Consider the following 19,905-nt stretch of genomic DNA (forward strand, 5'->3'; position numbering starts at 1 on the left):
TTATGGGAATCAATGTTAATCATTTGTTAACAGAGCCAAGCGTGTCCAACATGCTTCAAAGGTATTATTTTGCATGGAAATGTTAAATCTTTGGACAGTAAGCAAGAAGCTGACTGTTCCTGTTCATAACCGGGTTACATTACAGAGGACATCTACCATGAAAACTGTGCACACGGAGCAAGAGGACAGACCATTCAACGTTCCGCTCCCCTCTGCTCCACGACAACTTATCTGTCGATTCTCTTTGGTGTGAAAGTGAAGATACATTCTGTCAACTCATGTGCTGGCGCAAGATCCCTGGAAGATCCCCAGAAACAAAGGTTACATTCAAACTGTTCTGCACCCTTTACGATTGGCATGTTCCAATCAAATTTAATTTTAAAGTATCTTAAATTAACATTTCCAATTGGTGCAATGTGTCAGTTTAAAACTGACATGAATTTTGTAAAAATGTCCAATCGGGGGAATCAAGAACTCTACCCTTGACATAAAATGGACATTGTCAGATTTTGTCACAGAGGGATTTAGGATGGATAAGGTACTTGGCGGAATCCTGCAATGAGTGAGCTTTACTCTGTCTCTGACCAAGGGTGTATCTGAGCGGAGAACATTAACTGCACAAGACACTCGTCCTAGACCTGTTAATAATCCACTTTAACTACACAGATGGAATGTAAGTCAGAGTGAGAAACAATTAATTCAATATTTAACTCAACTGGAGGAAAAAAAACCTTTATTACTTTTGTTGAATTATTAAATGCAACTTTGAGATTTTTATTGACATGAATTAACAGTGTCCATCAGTGCAAGTGAAATGTTTACGAAACTCGGTTTACCGCTGGATTTATCGACTGTTCTGTTGATGATCTTCAATGGAATCGCTTCATGTCCCACCACACAGGAGTAAGAAGCACCGCTGGCCCACTCCTCCGCTGTAATGGATAACAGGCTGTAGATGAAGAAGGAGGTGTTGTCGCTCTCCGCCATCACCTCAGTGTTCTTGTAGTTACTGGGATTCACCGGCTTGTCATTGTTTGTCCATTTGACGAAGATCTCTCGGGGGGAGAAACCTCTCACTAAACAGGTGAGGGAGAGAAACCTCTGAGCGGAGATTTCTTCTGTTGGTGGCAGGAGGACCGACACTGATGGCTCCAGCGGATTAATCACTGCAGAATATTGGAGACAAACATAAATCAACCAAAACATCCTGAACCAATATCACAATTTCACTAAATATTAAGATAAGCCATTTTTAATTTGGGATTTATTCAGTTTCGTTTTCTAAAGGAGCAGTATGGTTCAGTCTGCTCCTTTAGAAAACACTTTGTTCAGTATAAAAAGGAAAGTTTAATGTGAAAGTTGCCTCCATGTTTCCAGCCCACAACAAGGGCATTCTGTCCAACTGTCATTGCTGATGGTGACGTCACAACCCAGGCTTCTTCCCACTATATCTGACTTAATCAGAATACAATATCCTTTGGTCCATCTTTTTCTGAATCAGCTACTTAGCTAACCTGCCTTCAGATGCATCATTAATGCCCCCAATGGTGTTTGTTCATTACCAATCAAAGCCTGCCATTGATGTAACTGGATCTGGATTACACATGGGATGCTTTGTGTTTTAATCTCACCGCTCACCTTTCTCCTTGTGGATGGAGTCTCTCAGCGGAGTTGGCAGATTCTGATGGTACACCACACATTCAAAAGTAACGCCACTCAGCCAGGCTTCAGTAGAAATGTCTAATTTGCTGATCACGCTGTCGGGATTCTGTCCAGGCTGCTCAGCAATCTCTGATTTCAGAGGCTTCTTTTCTTGTTTCCAGGTCACGTTGACTCCAGAAGGAAGATTGGACACAACGCAGGTTAACGTCACCGTCGCCTCCAGTAAGACTTGTTCTACTGGCGGTGGGAGGATTTTAACGGTGTTAGGGTGGCACTCGGTATCTTCTATGAAACAAAAATCAAAGTCAATGAAAAATGCCCCTTTCTGATACAAACAGCCAATCTTCAGATTACTCCTTCACAGGGTGAAGACACCACCTTCAAAATGGCAACTCCAACTATTGTTGAAACGATGCTTACTATTGTTGATGTATTTTGATCTGTGAAAGCATTTGTGATTACCTATAACATACCCTGTGTAATTATTCCGAAAGAACACTGGCTTTGTAACAAGTGAAACCTGTGAAAAAAGTAAAATAATCGAAGATACCATCATGTAACCCATGGAATTATCTTTCTTTCGGAGTTTGTCTCTCACTTAAGACCATCTATTGATACTTGTGACAAGAGTAAACTGAATATAATGAGTTCATTTCCATGTTCATAACCTTTAGGTGCAAGTGCTGCTGGTCACGCTGACTGCCAAATCACATCCCAAATTTTGGACAAATTGTAATAAATAATTATTATTCTCTTTGCAGAGTTCTAAAGTGTTACGGGAGCGGTGAACAGCCATGGAAATTCTGTTCATCATATTTAATGTGATCAAAAATACTTTGCGCTATTGGTGTGATGTCATTCTCTAATTTATGTCATTGTTCCTCGTGAGCTGAGTTTGGAGTAGATCTGAAAACAAGACATTGAGTACAGCATTGGATATCGAGAAGGACCCCCATCTCCTTAAGTCTTTCCCTCCATTCAGTTAGTTCAGACCTGGTCTGTACTTTCACTTTATTTACCAAGCTGCAGTTTTTAATTTCTTCATAGAGCAGGGGAGAAAAAAAAAACAAAAGCGTCTTAAATTAATCTACAAACGCGATGGAAATGTACACTAATTTTATAGATATCCACTACTCACTGTGTAAACATCACCACTCCAAACCAGGCTAAATCAGCCTGTCTCGAGTTCCTCGTTCATTCATCGCTATTGTAGCATTCCCACCAGAATTTATTCTCCTGCCTCATCAACTAATTACAGAGAGCATCTTAAAGAAGCTCAGTGAGATCACATTTATCCCAGTTCATCAAATGTGATACCCACTTGGTCTGTGGTCTGATCCCATAAATGAAGTTAAAGAGCTCAGTACCAGATAAAATTCGATGTCGTACAATGTCCAAGGCCAACAGGTCATTCCTGAGCAGGGGGTGAAGCATTGAACGCATTTTGATTTATTTTCAAGTAAGGGTCACTGCATATTTTAACCACATCATTTTGAGACTCCAACATCATAAGATAGAGGATCAGAATAAGGCTGTTCGGCCAATCCAGAGTTTAGATCAGAATGATGCTGGAAAATCACAGCAGGTCAGGCAGCATCCGATGAGCAGGAAAATCGATCTTTCGGGCTAAAGCCATTCTCCTGCCTTCTCCCCATACTAAACAAGAGCCGATCTATCTCTGGCTTGAGTACACACAATGGCCGGGCTTCCACAGCCCTCTGCAGCAATAAGTTCCACAGACTCATCACCCTCTGGCTGAAGAAATTCCTCCCCATCTCAGTTCTAAACGGTGCCCCTTTGACCCTGAGACTGTGTCCTTGGGTCCTAGTCTCGCCTACTAGTCAAAACATCTATTCCACGTTCACTCGACCTCAGTCTCTCAGTATTTTCTATGTTTCAATCAGATATCTATCCAATATCCCCCTCCACTCCCTAACTTATCCTTGAAGCGGCTACCAGGCAAGGATTCAGCACTCTGAATACCTCTCCCAGCATGGTGAGGCAACAAACTATTTAACAAAGCTCACTGTCTATATATCTATCTTCAACAGAGAGGAAACATGCTTTTCTGTCTTGCCAAAATGCTGAATTATGAGCAATGCTAATGTAACACTCAAACTAATATGAAATACGTGGCATGTTGGGAAATGAGAAGCTGTACCATGCTGTTTACTACGCCTGATAAATTATTGTGTTTGATTCACATCAGAGTTCAGAGTGATTTGTAGCTCTCTCAGTGTGTGTCTCTTACCCTGGAGTGCGGTGATGTTTTTACTTTGAATGTTCTCTCCATGAGTGACCTGGCAGGTATAGACCGCGCTGTTGAACCATTCACCAGAAGGGACCATCAGCCGACTCATCACCGAGAAGTTCCCGTTCGCCTCACACGCGGGAGACGTGAAGAAGCCAGAATCCAAGGGTTGGCCATTTTTCAACCAAATCACGGAGATTGACTTCGGATGGAAATCGATGATTGAACAGACGACGGTTGCAAACTTGCTGCTTGCGATTTCTTCACTGGAGCTCACAGTTAGGAGAAGAGTTGGTTGGAGAATACCTAGATGTTTAGGAAATACATCGCATAAATTATCTGACGAATTTCAGAACAAATACAATCAGTCCTCATATAGCAAGGTTTCTTGTGGTTAATGGATACAAGAATCATAATTGTGCAGAGTGCTGGAGAAGCTGGGATCCACACAGAAGGATCAGCAGGACAATGTGAAAGGCTAAAATTATAGGACGCAGCAAGGGAGTCAAGGAGGCATAGAAACTATAGGCCGGTAACATCAGAAGGGAGATAGCAACGTTGGATGGTATTCGTTTTAATGACAGAGTATGATGAACAAGGCAGATGAATTACCGGCATAAATGAGGAAATGATACGGTTGTTATCACGGAGACATATTGAGAGCCGGGCAGGAGTGGCTATTCAATATTCCAGGATTTAGTGCCTTCAGGTGAGACAGGGAAAGATGGAAAAGGGTGGGGGCGGGGATGTGCGGTACAGAATGTTGCTTCTGTCGCAATTCTGACAAGAGTATTTTAGGCGGTAAAGAGAAATGAAATCATGGATACCTCCTTGAACAAAGGCAAATGGACAGTACTTCAAAACCAAAATACAGCAAAAATAACTACTGGGAGAGCACGATATACCTTACTATAGGTCCAAAAGACCAAGTGCAAATACATGGGCAAATTTCAGAGACGTGGAAATTAAATAGGGGAATGAGAAAAGAGGTTTTGAACTTCCTCAGCATAGGCTTGGATATTCACTTTGTCAAAAATTTAGAGGGAACACAATTCTGAAAATGCCCCCAGGAGAATATTTTAACAAAGTATGTGTTTAATACAGAGAATTTGAATCCAGACCTTGCAAGAGAGGTGTGAACCTGAACTTAACCTTAGGGAGTGAAGTCGACCCAGTGGGTAAAACATCAATGGTGGAGCACTTTGCAGACAGTGATCGTAAATCAGTTGGATTTCAGATTGTACTGCAAAGGAATAGAAATTGGCCCAAAGTTCTGAAAAGGGGAAGGACAATTTTAGTAAGATCAGGTAATGACTTGACCAGAGTGTACTGGAAGCTGACACTTATTGGTAAATCCGAGTCAGAGCAAGTGTGACACATTTAAGAAAGAGATAGGAAAATCACAGGGAGGTCATTTCCCAGGAAGCCACTGTGTGGGACCAAGAATGCAGCGGGCTCTGGACACCAAAGGGCATGGAGGATGAGATAAAAAGAAACAAGGGAGGCTTCCGGTCTACACTGAAATCTCAAAACAATAGAAATTAGTATGGAGTACAAGGGGGAGTTTGAAAGACAAAGGAATTAGAAGAGCAAAAGGGACCATGAGAAAATAATAGCAGTCAAAATAAAAGGGAAATATTTTTAAAAGTTACAGGCTCATTCATAATAAAAGAATTATTCGGGAAACAGTAATGCCCATTAAGTGTTATTATTGGAGTGGAGCCGGAGGATTAGGTTGTGGTCAAAACGAATGTGTTGTGTCAGTGTTCACTAGTAAGAGGGACAATGTGGGGACCGAAATCATGGAGGGGTGTTGTGATGTAGTTTTCAGAAATTAGGACACATGATGTGATGTTCTGTGTTGTCTTGCTGAATGAAAAGTGGTTATATTTCCAGGGCAGATGAAAAGTATACCAAGCGGTTGAGCGATACAAAGGATGAAATAGTTGGGTTGCTGACAATAATTTAGAATTCCTGTCTGGCCACAGCAGTTGTGCCAAGTGAGTGTAGATCAGCCAACATTGCACTGTTATGCAGGACGAAGGAAGGGATAAATAATGAAAACACAGATCTGTCAAGCTAGTCTCAGTGGTAGGGAAACTATTGAGAAGTGAAATTAGTCTTCATTTGGAAGATAAATCTACAATTTTCAGCATGGTTTTATTGAGAGGAAGTCATGTGTGACAATTTGATAGCAGTTTTCAGAGAGATAACTCGATGTCCAGATGATAGCAATAATCAGAGCCAATGGGATCCGAGTTCATTTGACAGATTGGATCTAGAACTGGCTGAGTGGTGGGAGCAGGGGATAATAGTCATCGGGGGTCTGCGTGACTGGAAATCTATGTCTCCTGCTGTTCTGTAGGGATTGGTGTTGATTTCCTTGCTATTTCTCTTACATACCAATGATTGAGACTCAAATTTAGGAGGATTAACCAGTGAATTCACAGATGAAATGAAAACTGTCATGTTGTTAAGTCATGAGCATAATGGCTTTAGAATGCAGGAGGATATAAAGGGTTGGTTGTTTGTGAAGAGAAGTTGCAAATGGAAATTATTCTGGATAAATGTAAGGTGATGTAATTCGGCAGACGAATCTGAGAGGTATGACGTTTTGAATAGTGGAACCCTGGAAAGGACTGAGGATCTTTGGTGTACGTACCCAAAGATCCCCTATAGTACTGTGTCGTCTGGATAAAGAGGCTAAGAAGGTGGGAGGATATTTGCTTTTATTATCCGAGACATTGTCAATGAAGAGTAGGGGGATGATACTGGAACTTAATAGAACACTGGTTAGGCCATACTGAAGCGTTGTGTGCATGTAATCGAAGGAATGTGATTACACTGAAGGCAGTATTGATGAGATTTGCCAGGATCTTGCCTGGGTTGGAGGGTTTTAGTTATGAAACTAGATTAGATAGACAGGGGTTTTCCTTGGAGCAGAGGAGAATTAGGGAGAAGATTATCATGATGTCTAGAATTATTTTAGGCAAAGACAGGGTAAACTGGATGAAACCTTTCCCCTTGATGGAGAGATCAATGCCTCAGGGGCACAGGGTGAAGGTAAGGCCAGGAGGTTCCAAGTGGATCTCAGGGGAAAACAAAAATCAAACAGAGGGTGGTGTTAGCCTGGAGCTCAGCACCTATAAGTCATGTAGAAACTGAGCCCCTCATAATAAGTATGAAGTATTGAGATGCATCCTTGCAAGGGCAAGTCACACAAGGCAATGGATCATGTGCTGACACATGAGACTGGAATAGTTAGGTGGCTGTTATTGATAGGCGTGAACTGGATGGATCAAAGGGCCTTTTTTTCCTGTGCTGTATAAGGTGATTCTGTGAAAATGGTTATAAATAATGCCTTATTCATTATTTATTAATCCCAGATGCTCTGTTTATCTCAGTTCCCACAACACGTACCTGGACATGGCATTTCTTTGCTCTTGTGTGACCCGCTGTGTTGAACCTCACAGTAGATTTTGCTGGGGCAACCTACTGCTGACTCGGGCAGGGTTAACTGGCTGCTCAGGGTGTAAGTTCCCTTCTTGTTTCTCACTGATGGGTAAGTCTTCAATCCAGTCGTGATTAGCTCCCCTCCTTTCTTCCAGGTTACCTTGGTGACGTCAGGGGAATAGTCCATCGCCAAACAACCAAAGATCGCAGAACCGGTGTTGTGCTCCTGACAGGAGGAGACCAGGCCATAAAGCGTGGGGGGAGATGGTGTCTCTACAATAGAATGACCAATTGAGCATGTTAGTTTCTGTTCATTTGACCTTACCAATTACCCAAATGTATCCTCAGCTGTAAACGTTTGCCAGTATGCTCCCGCTGAGTCTACAGCATAACTGGGATTTATGTTTGGTTCCTACCAGTTGCTGATCATGATCATTGGTTCCCTCTTTAGAAACATGCCCTCGACCTTGACCATTGCCATATAATTTCGGAAGAAGAACATCCTGATCCCACCCCAGTAACTGTTTGAAGATCTCACCAACTGACACTTTCACTGGATTGCTGTGAAGAGCAGAGAAGTTTCACAAAATACAAACCAAGGAAATGCAGATTCATCGAAATTCTACAGTGTGTGCAAACAGGCCATTTGGCCCAACACGTCCACACCCACCCTCTGAAAAGTAACGCTTCGAGACCCATTCCCCTACCCTATTATGCTACAGTTAACCCTGACTAATGCACCTAACCTCCCAATCACTGAACAACATTTGCAATTCCCCCAGCTTGCACATCTTTGGACTGTGGGAGGAAACGCACACAGACATGGGGAGAAGGTGCCAACTCCACACAGAGTCACCTGAGGCTGGAATGGAACCCGAGTCCCTGGCACTGTGAGGCAGCAGCGCTAACCACGGAACCAGCGTGCTGCCCCACTAGGTACCGTGCTGCTGGAAATACCCAACAGCTGGCAGTACCCCCGGAGAGAAACCAGAGTAAATCATAGAACATAGAATATTACCGTGCAATACAGGCCCTTCGGCCCTCGATGTTGCGCTGCCCTGTCATACTAACCTGAAGCCCATCCCACCTACACTATTCCATGTACGTCCATATGCCTGCCAATGGCGACTTAAATGTACTGAAACTTGGCGAATCTACTACCGTTGCAGGCAAAGCATTCCATACCCTTATTACTCAATGAGTAAAGAAACTCCCTCTGACATCTGTCTTATACCTATCTCCCCTCACTTTAAAGTTGTGTCCCCTCGTGTTTGCCGTCCCCATACTTGGGAATCAGGTCCAGTGAGCCTTCCTCACTTATCAATGCAAGGCAGAATGTTCTCTCTGGGAGGGAGGTCACTGCAGCAGCAGCACAGGCAGGAGCTGAGCACTGGGACGGGGAGGATGGTTGTCACGGCTGAACTCATGCCAATTGTCTGGAAGTTGAAACATCTAATTTGCAATTATCTGAATTCTGGAGGCCTCCGAAAAATGGAGGACCATTAAGGTTCAGAGACTTTGGAGTGTTAAAGCTGAGTATTTACGTAAATATGATTTGAGATATTAACAAGTAATGTTAAACTTTAATAAATATCAACCTGATACACAGTTCACCACCAAACCTCATCTTTCAGACTAACCACTCCACTTACTCTGTCTAGACCTAAATTTCCACTCACATTGAGAAACCCTACCCTGCTATATACCCATTCATGCCTGGAACACACAACCCCTATCACACGAAACACATCCAAGGCAATCCATATCGGGAGTGTAGCTGAGCAGAGAGATCTCGGTGTCCATGTACATAGATCCCTAAAAGTTGCCAGCCAGTTTGATAGAGTTGTTTAGAAGGCATACTTTGTGTTGGCTTTCATCGATAGAGGGACTGAGTTTCAGAACCACGAGGTTAGGCTGCAGCTGTACAAAACTCTGGTGTGGCCGCACTTGGGAGTATTGTGTACTGTTCTGGTCACCACATTATAGAAAGAATGTGGAAGCTTTGGAAGAGTTCAGAGGAGCTTTACCAGGATGTAGTTTGGTATGGCAGGAAGGTTTAACGAGGAAAAGATGAGGGTCTTGAGGCTGTTTTTGTTTGAGAGAAGAAGGTTGAGAGGTGACTTAGTTGAGACATAAAAGAAAAACAGAGGGTGGACAGTGAAAGTCTTTTTCCTTGAATAGTGATGGCTAGCAGGAGAGGACATAGATGACAAATGTCAGAGGTTGTTTCTTTACACAGAGAGTAATAGGGCCATGGAATGCCCTGCCTGCAACAATAGTACACTCGCCAACTTTAAGGGCATTTAAAAGGTCATTGGATAAACATATGGATGAAAATGGAATAGTGTAGGATAGATAGGCTTCAGATTGGTTCCACAGGTCAGCGCAACATCGAGGGCTGAAGGGCCTGTACTGCACTGTAATGTTCTATGTTCTATATTCCAGGTGGACATATAATCTCAATTCCTTTCAGTCATTTACACTCCTGCCACCCTGCACCTGGCCCATGATGAATCTGGCCCTGACTGGACCTGGCACCATCATTTTCACAACCTCTGACAAAAGTCCACTACCCAAGACATGACCTCAGCCCTTGATCACTGACCTCTCATCTTACCCAAGTCAACCTGTGCACATTGCATCCCTGCTCCTTTCCCATCTGTGCTTTACCACCTACTATTTTGCCAGACTCCGAGCTTTGCATTTTGACCAACACATCAACCTGTCACTTCATTACAGTGACCTTCCACCCCCAAAACATCCTGGCACTCTGCCCACCTCTACACTAACCAGCCTGGCATCCTGTCCACCTCTCCATAAACCAGCCTGGCAAAGACAGAGCTCCTGCATTTCAGCTCAAACTACCCCTCACCTACCAAGCGCAATTCGACCAAATTATCCTGTGACCATTACCATTTACCTTGATGCCACCTTGCCAGACAGAGTGCATGCATGCCTACCCAGCAGCCAGTCAATACCTCACAGCCTACCAGCCCAAACTCTCCCACATGCCCAATCTAGCCCCTCACTTGCTCACCACCTTCCAACTTTGAGCCTACTCCACCATAATGTCAGTGCATCATTATGTCGTACAGCACAGAAACAGTTCCTTTGGTCCAGCTCATCCATGCTGACCAGAGTTCCCAAATTAAACTAATTCCACCTGCCTGCCTTTGGCCCATATCCATCCAGACCCATCCAGTTCCTGTAGCTGTTCAAATGTCTTCTAAACGTTGGATCTATCTCTGCATTTACCACTTCCTCTGGCAGTTGATTCCAATGCTTTGGACAGTTACAACATGAAGCCCTAACTCCTGCACTCAGTGCTCTGACCAATGAAGGTACATGTGCCAAACACCTTCAACACACTAGGTACTTGAGGCAACGCTTTCAAGAATCTATGAGTCTTGAATCTATAAATTTCTGTGGTGGAGAATTCCAAAGGTTCACCATGCTTTTGCTGAACAGTAAACAGGAGAAAGTGAGGTCTGCAGATGCTGGAGATCAGAGCTGGAAATGTGTTGCTGGAAAAGCGCAGCAGGTCAGGCAGCATCCAGGGAACAGGAGAATCGACGTTTCCTGAAGAAGGGCTTATGCCCGAAACGTCGATTCTCCTGTTCCCTGGATGCTGCCTGACCTGCTGCGCTTTTCCAGCAACACATTTCCAGCTCTGAACAGTAAACAATCAGGTTCAATGCTATCGGTGTGTTGGGAAGATTAATGATGATCCCATGAATGGAATAGCATTCCAGAGGGGCCGAGGTGCCTTCTTCAGCTTCCATTTTGCATGCTGACATGTCCCTTCGGCAGCATGTTCCAAAATTGTGATCCTTGAGGATAAGGGCGCGCATGCATGTAAAGCTTTCCTCCAAATCAGACTCTCAACTATTTCCCTGCCCGTTTCCTCTTCCTCAAATCACAGCCATGGGACTCACTTCCTAACTGCGCTGTGAATGTGCTAATGCCACTCAAACTTCAGCAATTCAAATAGACTGATGACAACTGGTTTCTCAAGGCGAGATAAAAAGCCTAACACTTCCACACCTGTCTAGAGATTCAAACAACCACTGGAAGAATTGAAAATTATTTGAGGCACTTGTGTGTCTACACAAGGTGACATGGTTTCCTTTTTTAAAAATCACGCAACACCAGGTTATAGTCCAACAGGTTTAATTGGAAGCAATCAAGCTTTCGGAGCGACGCTCCACTATCATCTGATGAAGGAGCATCGCTCCGAAAGCTAGTGTGCTTCCAATTAAACCTGTTGGAATATAACCTGGTGTTGTGTGAATTTTAACTTTGTACACCCCAGTCCAACACCGGCATCTCCAAATCATGGTTTCTTTTTGTGTGATTTGACTGTGTTTTCACTGAATGAACAGAGCTATGTCTTAATCATATAATAGGAATGAAGCTTCCCTCATTTTTAGCAACTGCTGAAAATGTGTTGCTGGAAAAGCGCAGCAGGTCAGACAGCATCCAAGGAGCAGGAGAATCGACGTTTCGGGCATGAGCCCTTGAATATTGTATTTCTGGCAGATAAAAGTGGTTTTGAAGCGCGAGATGAAATTGAACTGTCTGAGATTCAGGTATCCGAACTGGACAATTTACAAATGGTCAGGACTGTTGACAAGTTAGTCAGAGATAGCACTGAAACAAACTGTACAACAGACTTAATCCTAGAGGATACATTGCTCAACTCCTCACGTCAAATATATTCACTGGAACTGAACATTCATCAGAGGAACTAACTAGTGGATAAATGTGAACGAGAATGCGTTCACAAGAACATAAATAACCACTGAGTTAATAAACTTAATAAGTCATTGTATTTAACAAAATTATTGAGGTGGGAAATATCGCCAATTAAAGCCCATATCCGGAGGAAATGGATAATTCTCTAAATTATTTTTACATATTCTTAAAACGTTCCTTGAATTGTGGAGATTTTGCATGCACTGCATAAAGTCAATACTGCATTCCAGTGTGGAAAGCATTTCTGTTGAAGGAATTAGGGCAAGGTCATTTTCTTTGTTAACTGCTTTTAATGAACGAAAATGTTTAAAAAGGTATGAATTGAAAACATGCTTCTGTCTGGAGTTGCCCACTTTAGCGGTTGTCTAAGTAAATGTGGGCACTGCTGCCTCACAGATCCAGGTACCCAGGCTCGGTTCCAGCCTCAGGTGACTGCCTATGTGGAGTTTACACAATGTCCCCTGTGTCTGTGTGGATTTCCTCCCACAATCCAAAGATGTGCATGCTCATGTTATATCGTCCATAGTGTTAGGTGCATTAGTCAGGGGTAAATATAGAGTAGGGGAATGGGTCTGGCTGGGTTACTCTTCAGAGGGTCAGTGTGGACTTGTTGGGCCAAAAGGAAATCTAATCTAAATGATTAGTTAAGTGTGACAATGTGAGCAGATTCCTTCCGATCGCTACATTGCAATAATTCGGTCAAGTATATAAATTAAAATAAATATTACTCTATTTTCAGTGTCTGAATAAACAATGTGCTCTGTTATCCTCTAGTTCATGTCTTCTGCAAATTTGTGAACTCTGCATACGTCTGAACACATCGATGTAAAATGAATTCTCTGCGTTTGCAGCAAGTACTCCCATGGTTTTAAGAATAGAGTTCCTACAATATGGAAATAGGCCATTTGGCCCAACAATTCCACACTGACCCTCTGAACAGTAAGTAGCCCACCCAGACCCATTCCCCCTAATTTATATTTACTCCGACTAATGCACCCTAACCTTCACATCACTGAACACTATGGCTGTGCTAAATTTCACCTGACATGCACAACTTTTGGACTGTGGTAGGAAACCAGAGTGCCCGAAGGAAACCCACACAGACACAGGGAGAATGTGCAAACTCCACACAGGCAGTCACCCGAGGGTGGAATCGAATTTGGGACCCTGGCATTGTGAGGCAGCAGTGCCAACCACTGAGCCACCATGCCGCCCTGCGAGTTCATGGGTGGATTATTTTAAGTAATTCGAAATTTGGCCTTGGTCACATAATTTACTATAGCAGTTGTTTCCTAAAGAATGACTCTTCAGTTGATATTTTGTTGAAAAATGTAACTATTTATTTAAAATGCACAGATTGGCAACACCTAAAGCACTGTGCAGATTAAATAATTCAGTTAATGTTTTATTTTTATCCTGCAAATCCAGTTTAATCAGGGACATAACAATTAATTAACTCAAGTTACATGTGAAACTGATCAAAGCAGTGAAACTGATCTGTTCTTCATAGAATTGAGCAGAATTTCCAAATGGTCTTTGCCAATGATCTTTTCCAGCCAGAAAAATATGTATGTAGTGTACAGCGGAATTGAAAGGTGTTTCTTGATCAATTATAACACAGTCATGGCATTTTTGCTCAAGAGCAAGAACTATTCGAACATTAGACTTTTGAAATTCTATTTATATTTCTCTATGACTTGCAAACTGTTTAAAGACAGACCTTCTGATTGAACTAGATAGTGGAGTTCTGAATTTGGATTGTAAAGCATGGATTAGATTAATCCTTAATTATTTATTTTAAGTAAAAATGCAGATCAATTTCACAAACTGAATAAGAATTCAATCAACCCAATTCAACAGAATCAAGGGAAAAAAACAGAATCCAATCAACTCAAAACAACAGATTTGAATGAAACATAATCAGAATCCAACCAATTCCATTCAACAGAATCAAATAAAACAATTTCAAAAACCAATCAACACAATTCAACAAAACCAAGTAAAAACAAAGTCAGAATCTAATCAACACAGTTCAACCGAATCAACTAAAGCAAAGCCAAAATCCAATCAAATCAATTCAACAGAATCAAGTAAAACAAACTCAGAATCTAATCAACAGAATGAAATACAGCACTGCAAGAAAGTTTTATGACACTTTCTAACCTGCTTGTCATCAACAAAATTATCAAAATAAATGTGAAGGTATCTGTTTTCCCTTCATTTCTAAAACATTTGCGATTTGTCTTTCACTTAATAATAGGCTTTATGATATTTCACCTCGCATGCTGAATGCATTGAATGAGGAACCTGGAGCGGTTCACTGTCACCAACCGTGTTAACATTGCAAAAACAATGTAGAAACCAGAAACGGTTTCCCAAATATAACACATTTAATGTTACCCAAGCACAGTCCCTCCTCAACAGATCAACGATCACCAGATCACAACACAGTGTGTTTGTAGCAGAACTAGCTCTGCAAACAGTTTCAACAGAACCAAGAACATGATGTAACCTCACAAAAAAAACACATTGAAGTCTAACAAAACTGCTCAGAATCCAGCAAACTAATGATTAAATTGAATAGAAATAACAGCAACCTTGTTTGTGAGGGGACTTAACACTTAAAGCTGTAACGTTTCTGGCAACAGTTCAACTTATTTCCAACCTGCACACCCTTCTTGATCGTGACAATCCTGTGCAGCGCACAGTAGAGCAGTTGAAGGCATATATTGATTAATCACTTCATGGTCAAAACAAAATTACTGAATGGACAAATATTACTACATTATAATTTTAAGTTAGTATCAATTACATAATCTGATCAATTCTGTAGTTTCAGATTTTCGTCCCAAACTTTATTTTGAATGAGGCTACTCAAAACAAAATTCAGTTAGATTAGATTAGATTACTTACAATGTGGAAACAGGCCCTTCGGCCCAACAAGTCCACACCGACCCGCCGAAGCGCAACTCACCCATACCCTTACATTTACCCCTTTAACCTAACACTATAAGCTTACAATTAGAACTGAATTTTTATTTTTTAAAAAGTCAATGCATTAAAAACTCGTTTTTTTTTTCATTTCTCACACTTCCGGGTTTCTGCCTTAAGTTGTTTTTCAGACCGTTACAAATGTTTTCAATCAAGCAGAGAAAAATGTGTCATATAAGTTTAACAAATGCAGAAATGATTCATGAAAAACAAAAGAACTTCACAAATATTGGTAATGAAAAGGTATCCAGAGAGACAATCTCCTCACCAGAAAGAAAACACCAGTTACAGAAAGCAGGAAAATGCAGATCAATTTCACAAACTGAATAAGAATCCAATCAACTCAATTCAACAGAATCAAGGAAAAACAAAGTCAGAATCTAATCAACACAGTTCAACCGAATCAACTAAAGCAAAGCCAAAATCCAATCAAATCAATTCAACAGAATCAAGTAAAACAAACTCAGAATCTAATCAACAGAATGAAATACAGCACCGCAAGAAAGTTTTATGACACTTTCTAACCTGCTTGTCATCAACAAAATTATCAAAATAAATGTGAAAATAGAATCATGGTAAGAACATGTATTAAAGAAATGAATAATGATATTTTAGCATATTTTAATCATGTTTGGTAATATCTCGAACATCTTTGAATTCTTAACGTTTGTTGTTGATAATAAAACTCACAGTCAGGGTGTTACTAACATTAAACATTATTTATAGCTGACTGATTAAGAGACATTAGGTGTTTCAAGTAACCCAGCCACACAGAATGCCCATCTGATAAAAAAAGAGATACACCGAGTAACTGACTCCATCATCCCCATTGTAACTATTTGCTGAGCCTTAACTGAAGTCTGTAATCAGTCTGAACAAAAATCAATCCGAACCAAACCAAACTCAGCACAGAATCTGAGTTTCATTTAATTCAGAAATTAGTCACATGAATAGAAAGTTTTTAAAAAGTCACTAAGAAAGTTCAAGGGTCTTACCTGAAGTCACTGTCACCATGGTCCCCTGGCCCCAGTAATCAAGATAGTCACAGTGTTACATCCTCTGGGCTGGGTCACACAATAACTAGCTCTGCATAAAACAAATCAAAAATCTACCATCATTTTAAATTTTCAGAACCACAGGCAAAATAAAGTCACGATAAATCTTCATCACATAATTGCGCTAGTGAATTCTGATCATTCTTAATAAATTTTAATACTGTTTTATACTTCACAGAGTAACACATGAGCTGATTCTCAAAATCCAAAACTGGTCTATCAATAATTACCCAACACATCTACAAATTAAACAGTGATACTGGCATAAAACCGCACAGAACTAATACTGCACTGAAGGTTCAGACGGTTTGTAGAAGTAATCACTGACTAGTTTCAAACAATGGAGGCTGAATAGGTTTTTGTATTGATCATAATTGCAGTGTCACCCCAGTTGTATCACTGTGAGACACGTTGTGTCAAATACTATGACAGACTGTAAACTGTAAAATGCAGAGAATTTCTTCACTTCCTAGAAAGCAGTGATTCAGACTCCTCTAAAAATGATTCGGTGCATGATTCCAGCTTTTACGATCCATTGTATTTTGAAAGCTTGGAATACTTTTCCAGGTTTGGTCTGTATTTAACTTGACAATCAACATGAAGAAGGTAGAAACAAATTATACATTTGTACAAACTAGCACTACTGGATTGCGTTTAACTTGCATCTCACATTATTTCTCGCTCCTGCCTTGGTAGAAATCACCAATTTGAGATAAACACTTGTCAGTGGTTTTTGTATGAGGATGTCGCTGTGCACAACACTGTGACCCACTGTAGTATCACAATGATGTAGACCAGTACACTCATTCTCTGTTCTTTACTCCAGGTCTCAGTTTTCATTTAAAAGAGCCATTTAGTACTGATCATGTTTAGAATTAATGCCATAGTTGACATAACAATTAGCAGTGATTTCCTGAGCTGTCAGATATACTAAAACTAACATTTTGTCAGAGCATTTAATTGATGGAAGTGTTAGCAGTACATATGACATGCCCAAAACATTGTCCCATTGTGTCAGCAGTTTGCTAGTTTAAATGGTACATTTCCTCTTTGATAGTTTTGTAAGAGGCAGCCTGAGGTCTGCTTCAGATCGCAGTTGGTATAATTGCATTTAAAACTCGTACTGACCGTCAGTTTATGGTGGAATTGACAAAATGTTCCCTCGAGCTGTTTTTGAACGGGTCCAGCCCTGGTTCCTCTCGCTGTGGTATCTTGCACAGTAATAGATGGCGGTGTCTTCGATCTTCAGGTTCCCCATGTCCAACGCGAAAATGTTGTTTGATGTGTCTTTGGACGCAGTAAATCGACCCTTAATCGCTGGTGCATAGTTACTGCTGGATGAACTATAGTAGTACAGCAGCCACTCCAGACCCTGTCCGGGAACCTGTCGGACCCAGCTCATGTAGCTGCTGCTAAGATCGAACCCGCTGGTTTTACAGGTCAGTTTCAGGCTGCCTGCGGGACGGCCAGTCTCTGCCTCTGGCTGGGTCAAAACAACCTCCGACTGAACACCTTTAAAAAAGAAAACAAATAAACCGTGAGCATTAATGCTGATGACATGATGGCTGAGTGTTTTACATTCCTGCGGTAGACTAACATTGAGACAGTCACAAAGAGAGACTTGAACAAAAAACACTCACATGATAAGAAAGTCAGTAACAGACTGAGAAAAAGTGTCGACACAGTCATTCTGATAACTTGTGGGAAGCGGTTCTGTCAAGATCTTTCTAAACAAAGCCGACCCAGGAGTGTTAAAATACGGTCTAGTGCCCAGGATTTATATGGCCATCGGAAGGGGCAGGCTTACAGCTTCCGCCTGTTGGTTTCCTGCTGGAGGCTGAGACGGGATCCTGGTAACAGCTTGCACAGCCGGAACACATGGGATCATGTATTTACATGAGGTTCTGCTTAAACATGGACACATACACATCTTGGGATAGTGGTTTTGCTGAATATCTTCTTTGGAAGTAAATTTGAGTAGCTTCAGGTCTGTTTCACATGATAGTTGCATGTATTTTGTTTTAAAAAAACAAATTCAACTGGAAGTTAGCTCCCTTTATTTCTACATTCATTCACAAGCAGATAAAACTAAAGTTAAAGTTCAAACATATTACCAGCCAATAAAACAGTTGAGTTTTTCTTCCCTGGATACTGCAAGTCTCTGACGCACTACAAAATAACATGTAATTCATAGGAAACATTTCAGAATTCAATTTAGGCAACAGAGCGTGTCCAAAGTGATTATATTTAGAATATTCAATTAGAAGTTAACTCCCTTTAATCCTACATTCCACCACAAGCAGATAAAGCTAAAAAGAACTTCAATAATATTATTAGCCAATAAAATGAATGACTTTATTTGCTGTCACTCAAAGTCTCTCTCACATTACCAAATAACATACCATTTCTAATCTGCGTTTCTAAATTCAGTTTAGGCAACCGAATATGGAGCATGTCTAAAGTGATTATGTTCAGAATGTGAGTGTATGTCACTAAACAGTTCGGACCCGGAGATTAGAAGCACCCCCTTACATTGCAGAATGTCTCTCCCTGCATTTTTTTTTTCAAATTGCTCCGACACTAAAATGCACAGTAAAGGAAAGCTGTGTGCCTGAGAAACAAAATGTGAGTCCGCAGTGATACATAACACCGAGGTAAACTTTTGAAAGAGCATCTAATGAACTAGAACAAGACAGTCCATAAGTTTTTTTTTTAAATCCTCAACGTCTAAACCATTGCATGTAACAATCTGGGTACATCAGGAGTGTTTGGTTAAATTAGAGAGTATTACAGTAATAATTACCACGAATGTAGGTTATAAACAGTACATTTCTCTGCTCACTGATAACTCTGACAGGGCAGTTAACTCATAAAAGTCAGCAAATATTCGCTGTTACACTACACCAGTGTTAACCATGTATAAAGGGCTCACTCAGTTTTAATGAGATGCATGAATCAGAGAATGGTGTAACAAGTGATGTGAGTTTGAACCAGTTCAATTTTGTTAATTTACTTTGAGATGATAACAAATGTTACTGCAATGTGGGATTTTGGATCCATTAACTTCATATTCAGGAGCTTTAAAGATACTCAGTAAACAGACTGAACTAACCAGAACGTCACTGCATTCAATGTCCTGTTTTCTGATAGTCATACAGTGAATGCTGTATTCAGGGACTTTCCTTTTTAAAGAATAAATGCCAAGGGAAATGTGTCCATTGTGAGTAAATGGGAAAATATAGCTTGTTTGGTTGGACTTTAGTTGTTTCATTTTCCCTTTAATCGGCCAGATACAATAGTTGGCAGCAATTAAGCTGACTGCAGAAAAGGTCCTTGAGTTCCCAGTTTCATTTACTGGAAGCAGATGGAGTTTCTGCAGTGGATCAAAGATATTTTGTCTCACTGTTGACCAGTTGGTGGAAAGCCAACTGCAAACCATAACCACCGCCTCAGCAGAAACAAATCAACTCAGCAACAATGCTGGAGAAAAGTTTATTTTCAGTTGTGTAACTTGGAGAACTAGTCCCTCCTCTCACTGAAGGAAATATTCGCAGAGTCTCAGACACAACCTTAACATCAACAGTTCATTCAAGGATCACTACAGCACTGTTTAATATTGAGAAAAATTGTCATAGAGTCATGGAGTGATACAGCATGGTTACAGACCCTTCGGTCCAACCAGTCCATGCCAGTCATAATCCCAAACTAAACTAATCCCACCTGTGTGTACTTGGCCCA

The 19,905-nt window shown here is 41.1% G+C and overlaps 1 gene segment (V, D, J or C); it reads right to left on the reverse strand.

Annotated features, from left to right (window-relative positions):
• Positions 1–716: 716 nt before the first annotated feature.
• On the reverse strand, positions 717–17,924 carry LOC148149528 (Ig heavy chain C region-like). The segment is given in 7 exon segments: positions 717–1,166; positions 1,639–1,947; positions 3,914–4,219; positions 7,334–7,639; positions 16,108–16,148; positions 17,361–17,679; positions 17,808–17,924. Coding segments are annotated over 7 exon segments (1,722 nt in total).
• Between the last annotated feature and the right edge of the window lie 1,981 nt (positions 17,925–19,905).

This window comes from Chiloscyllium plagiosum, unplaced genomic scaffold, assembly GCF_037043375.1.
Source record: "Chiloscyllium plagiosum isolate Xiang-an unplaced genomic scaffold, Cpla_swu_hap1 HiC_scaffold_8, whole genome shotgun sequence".
Lineage (NCBI taxonomy): Eukaryota > Metazoa > Chordata > Chondrichthyes > Orectolobiformes > Hemiscylliidae > Chiloscyllium > Chiloscyllium plagiosum.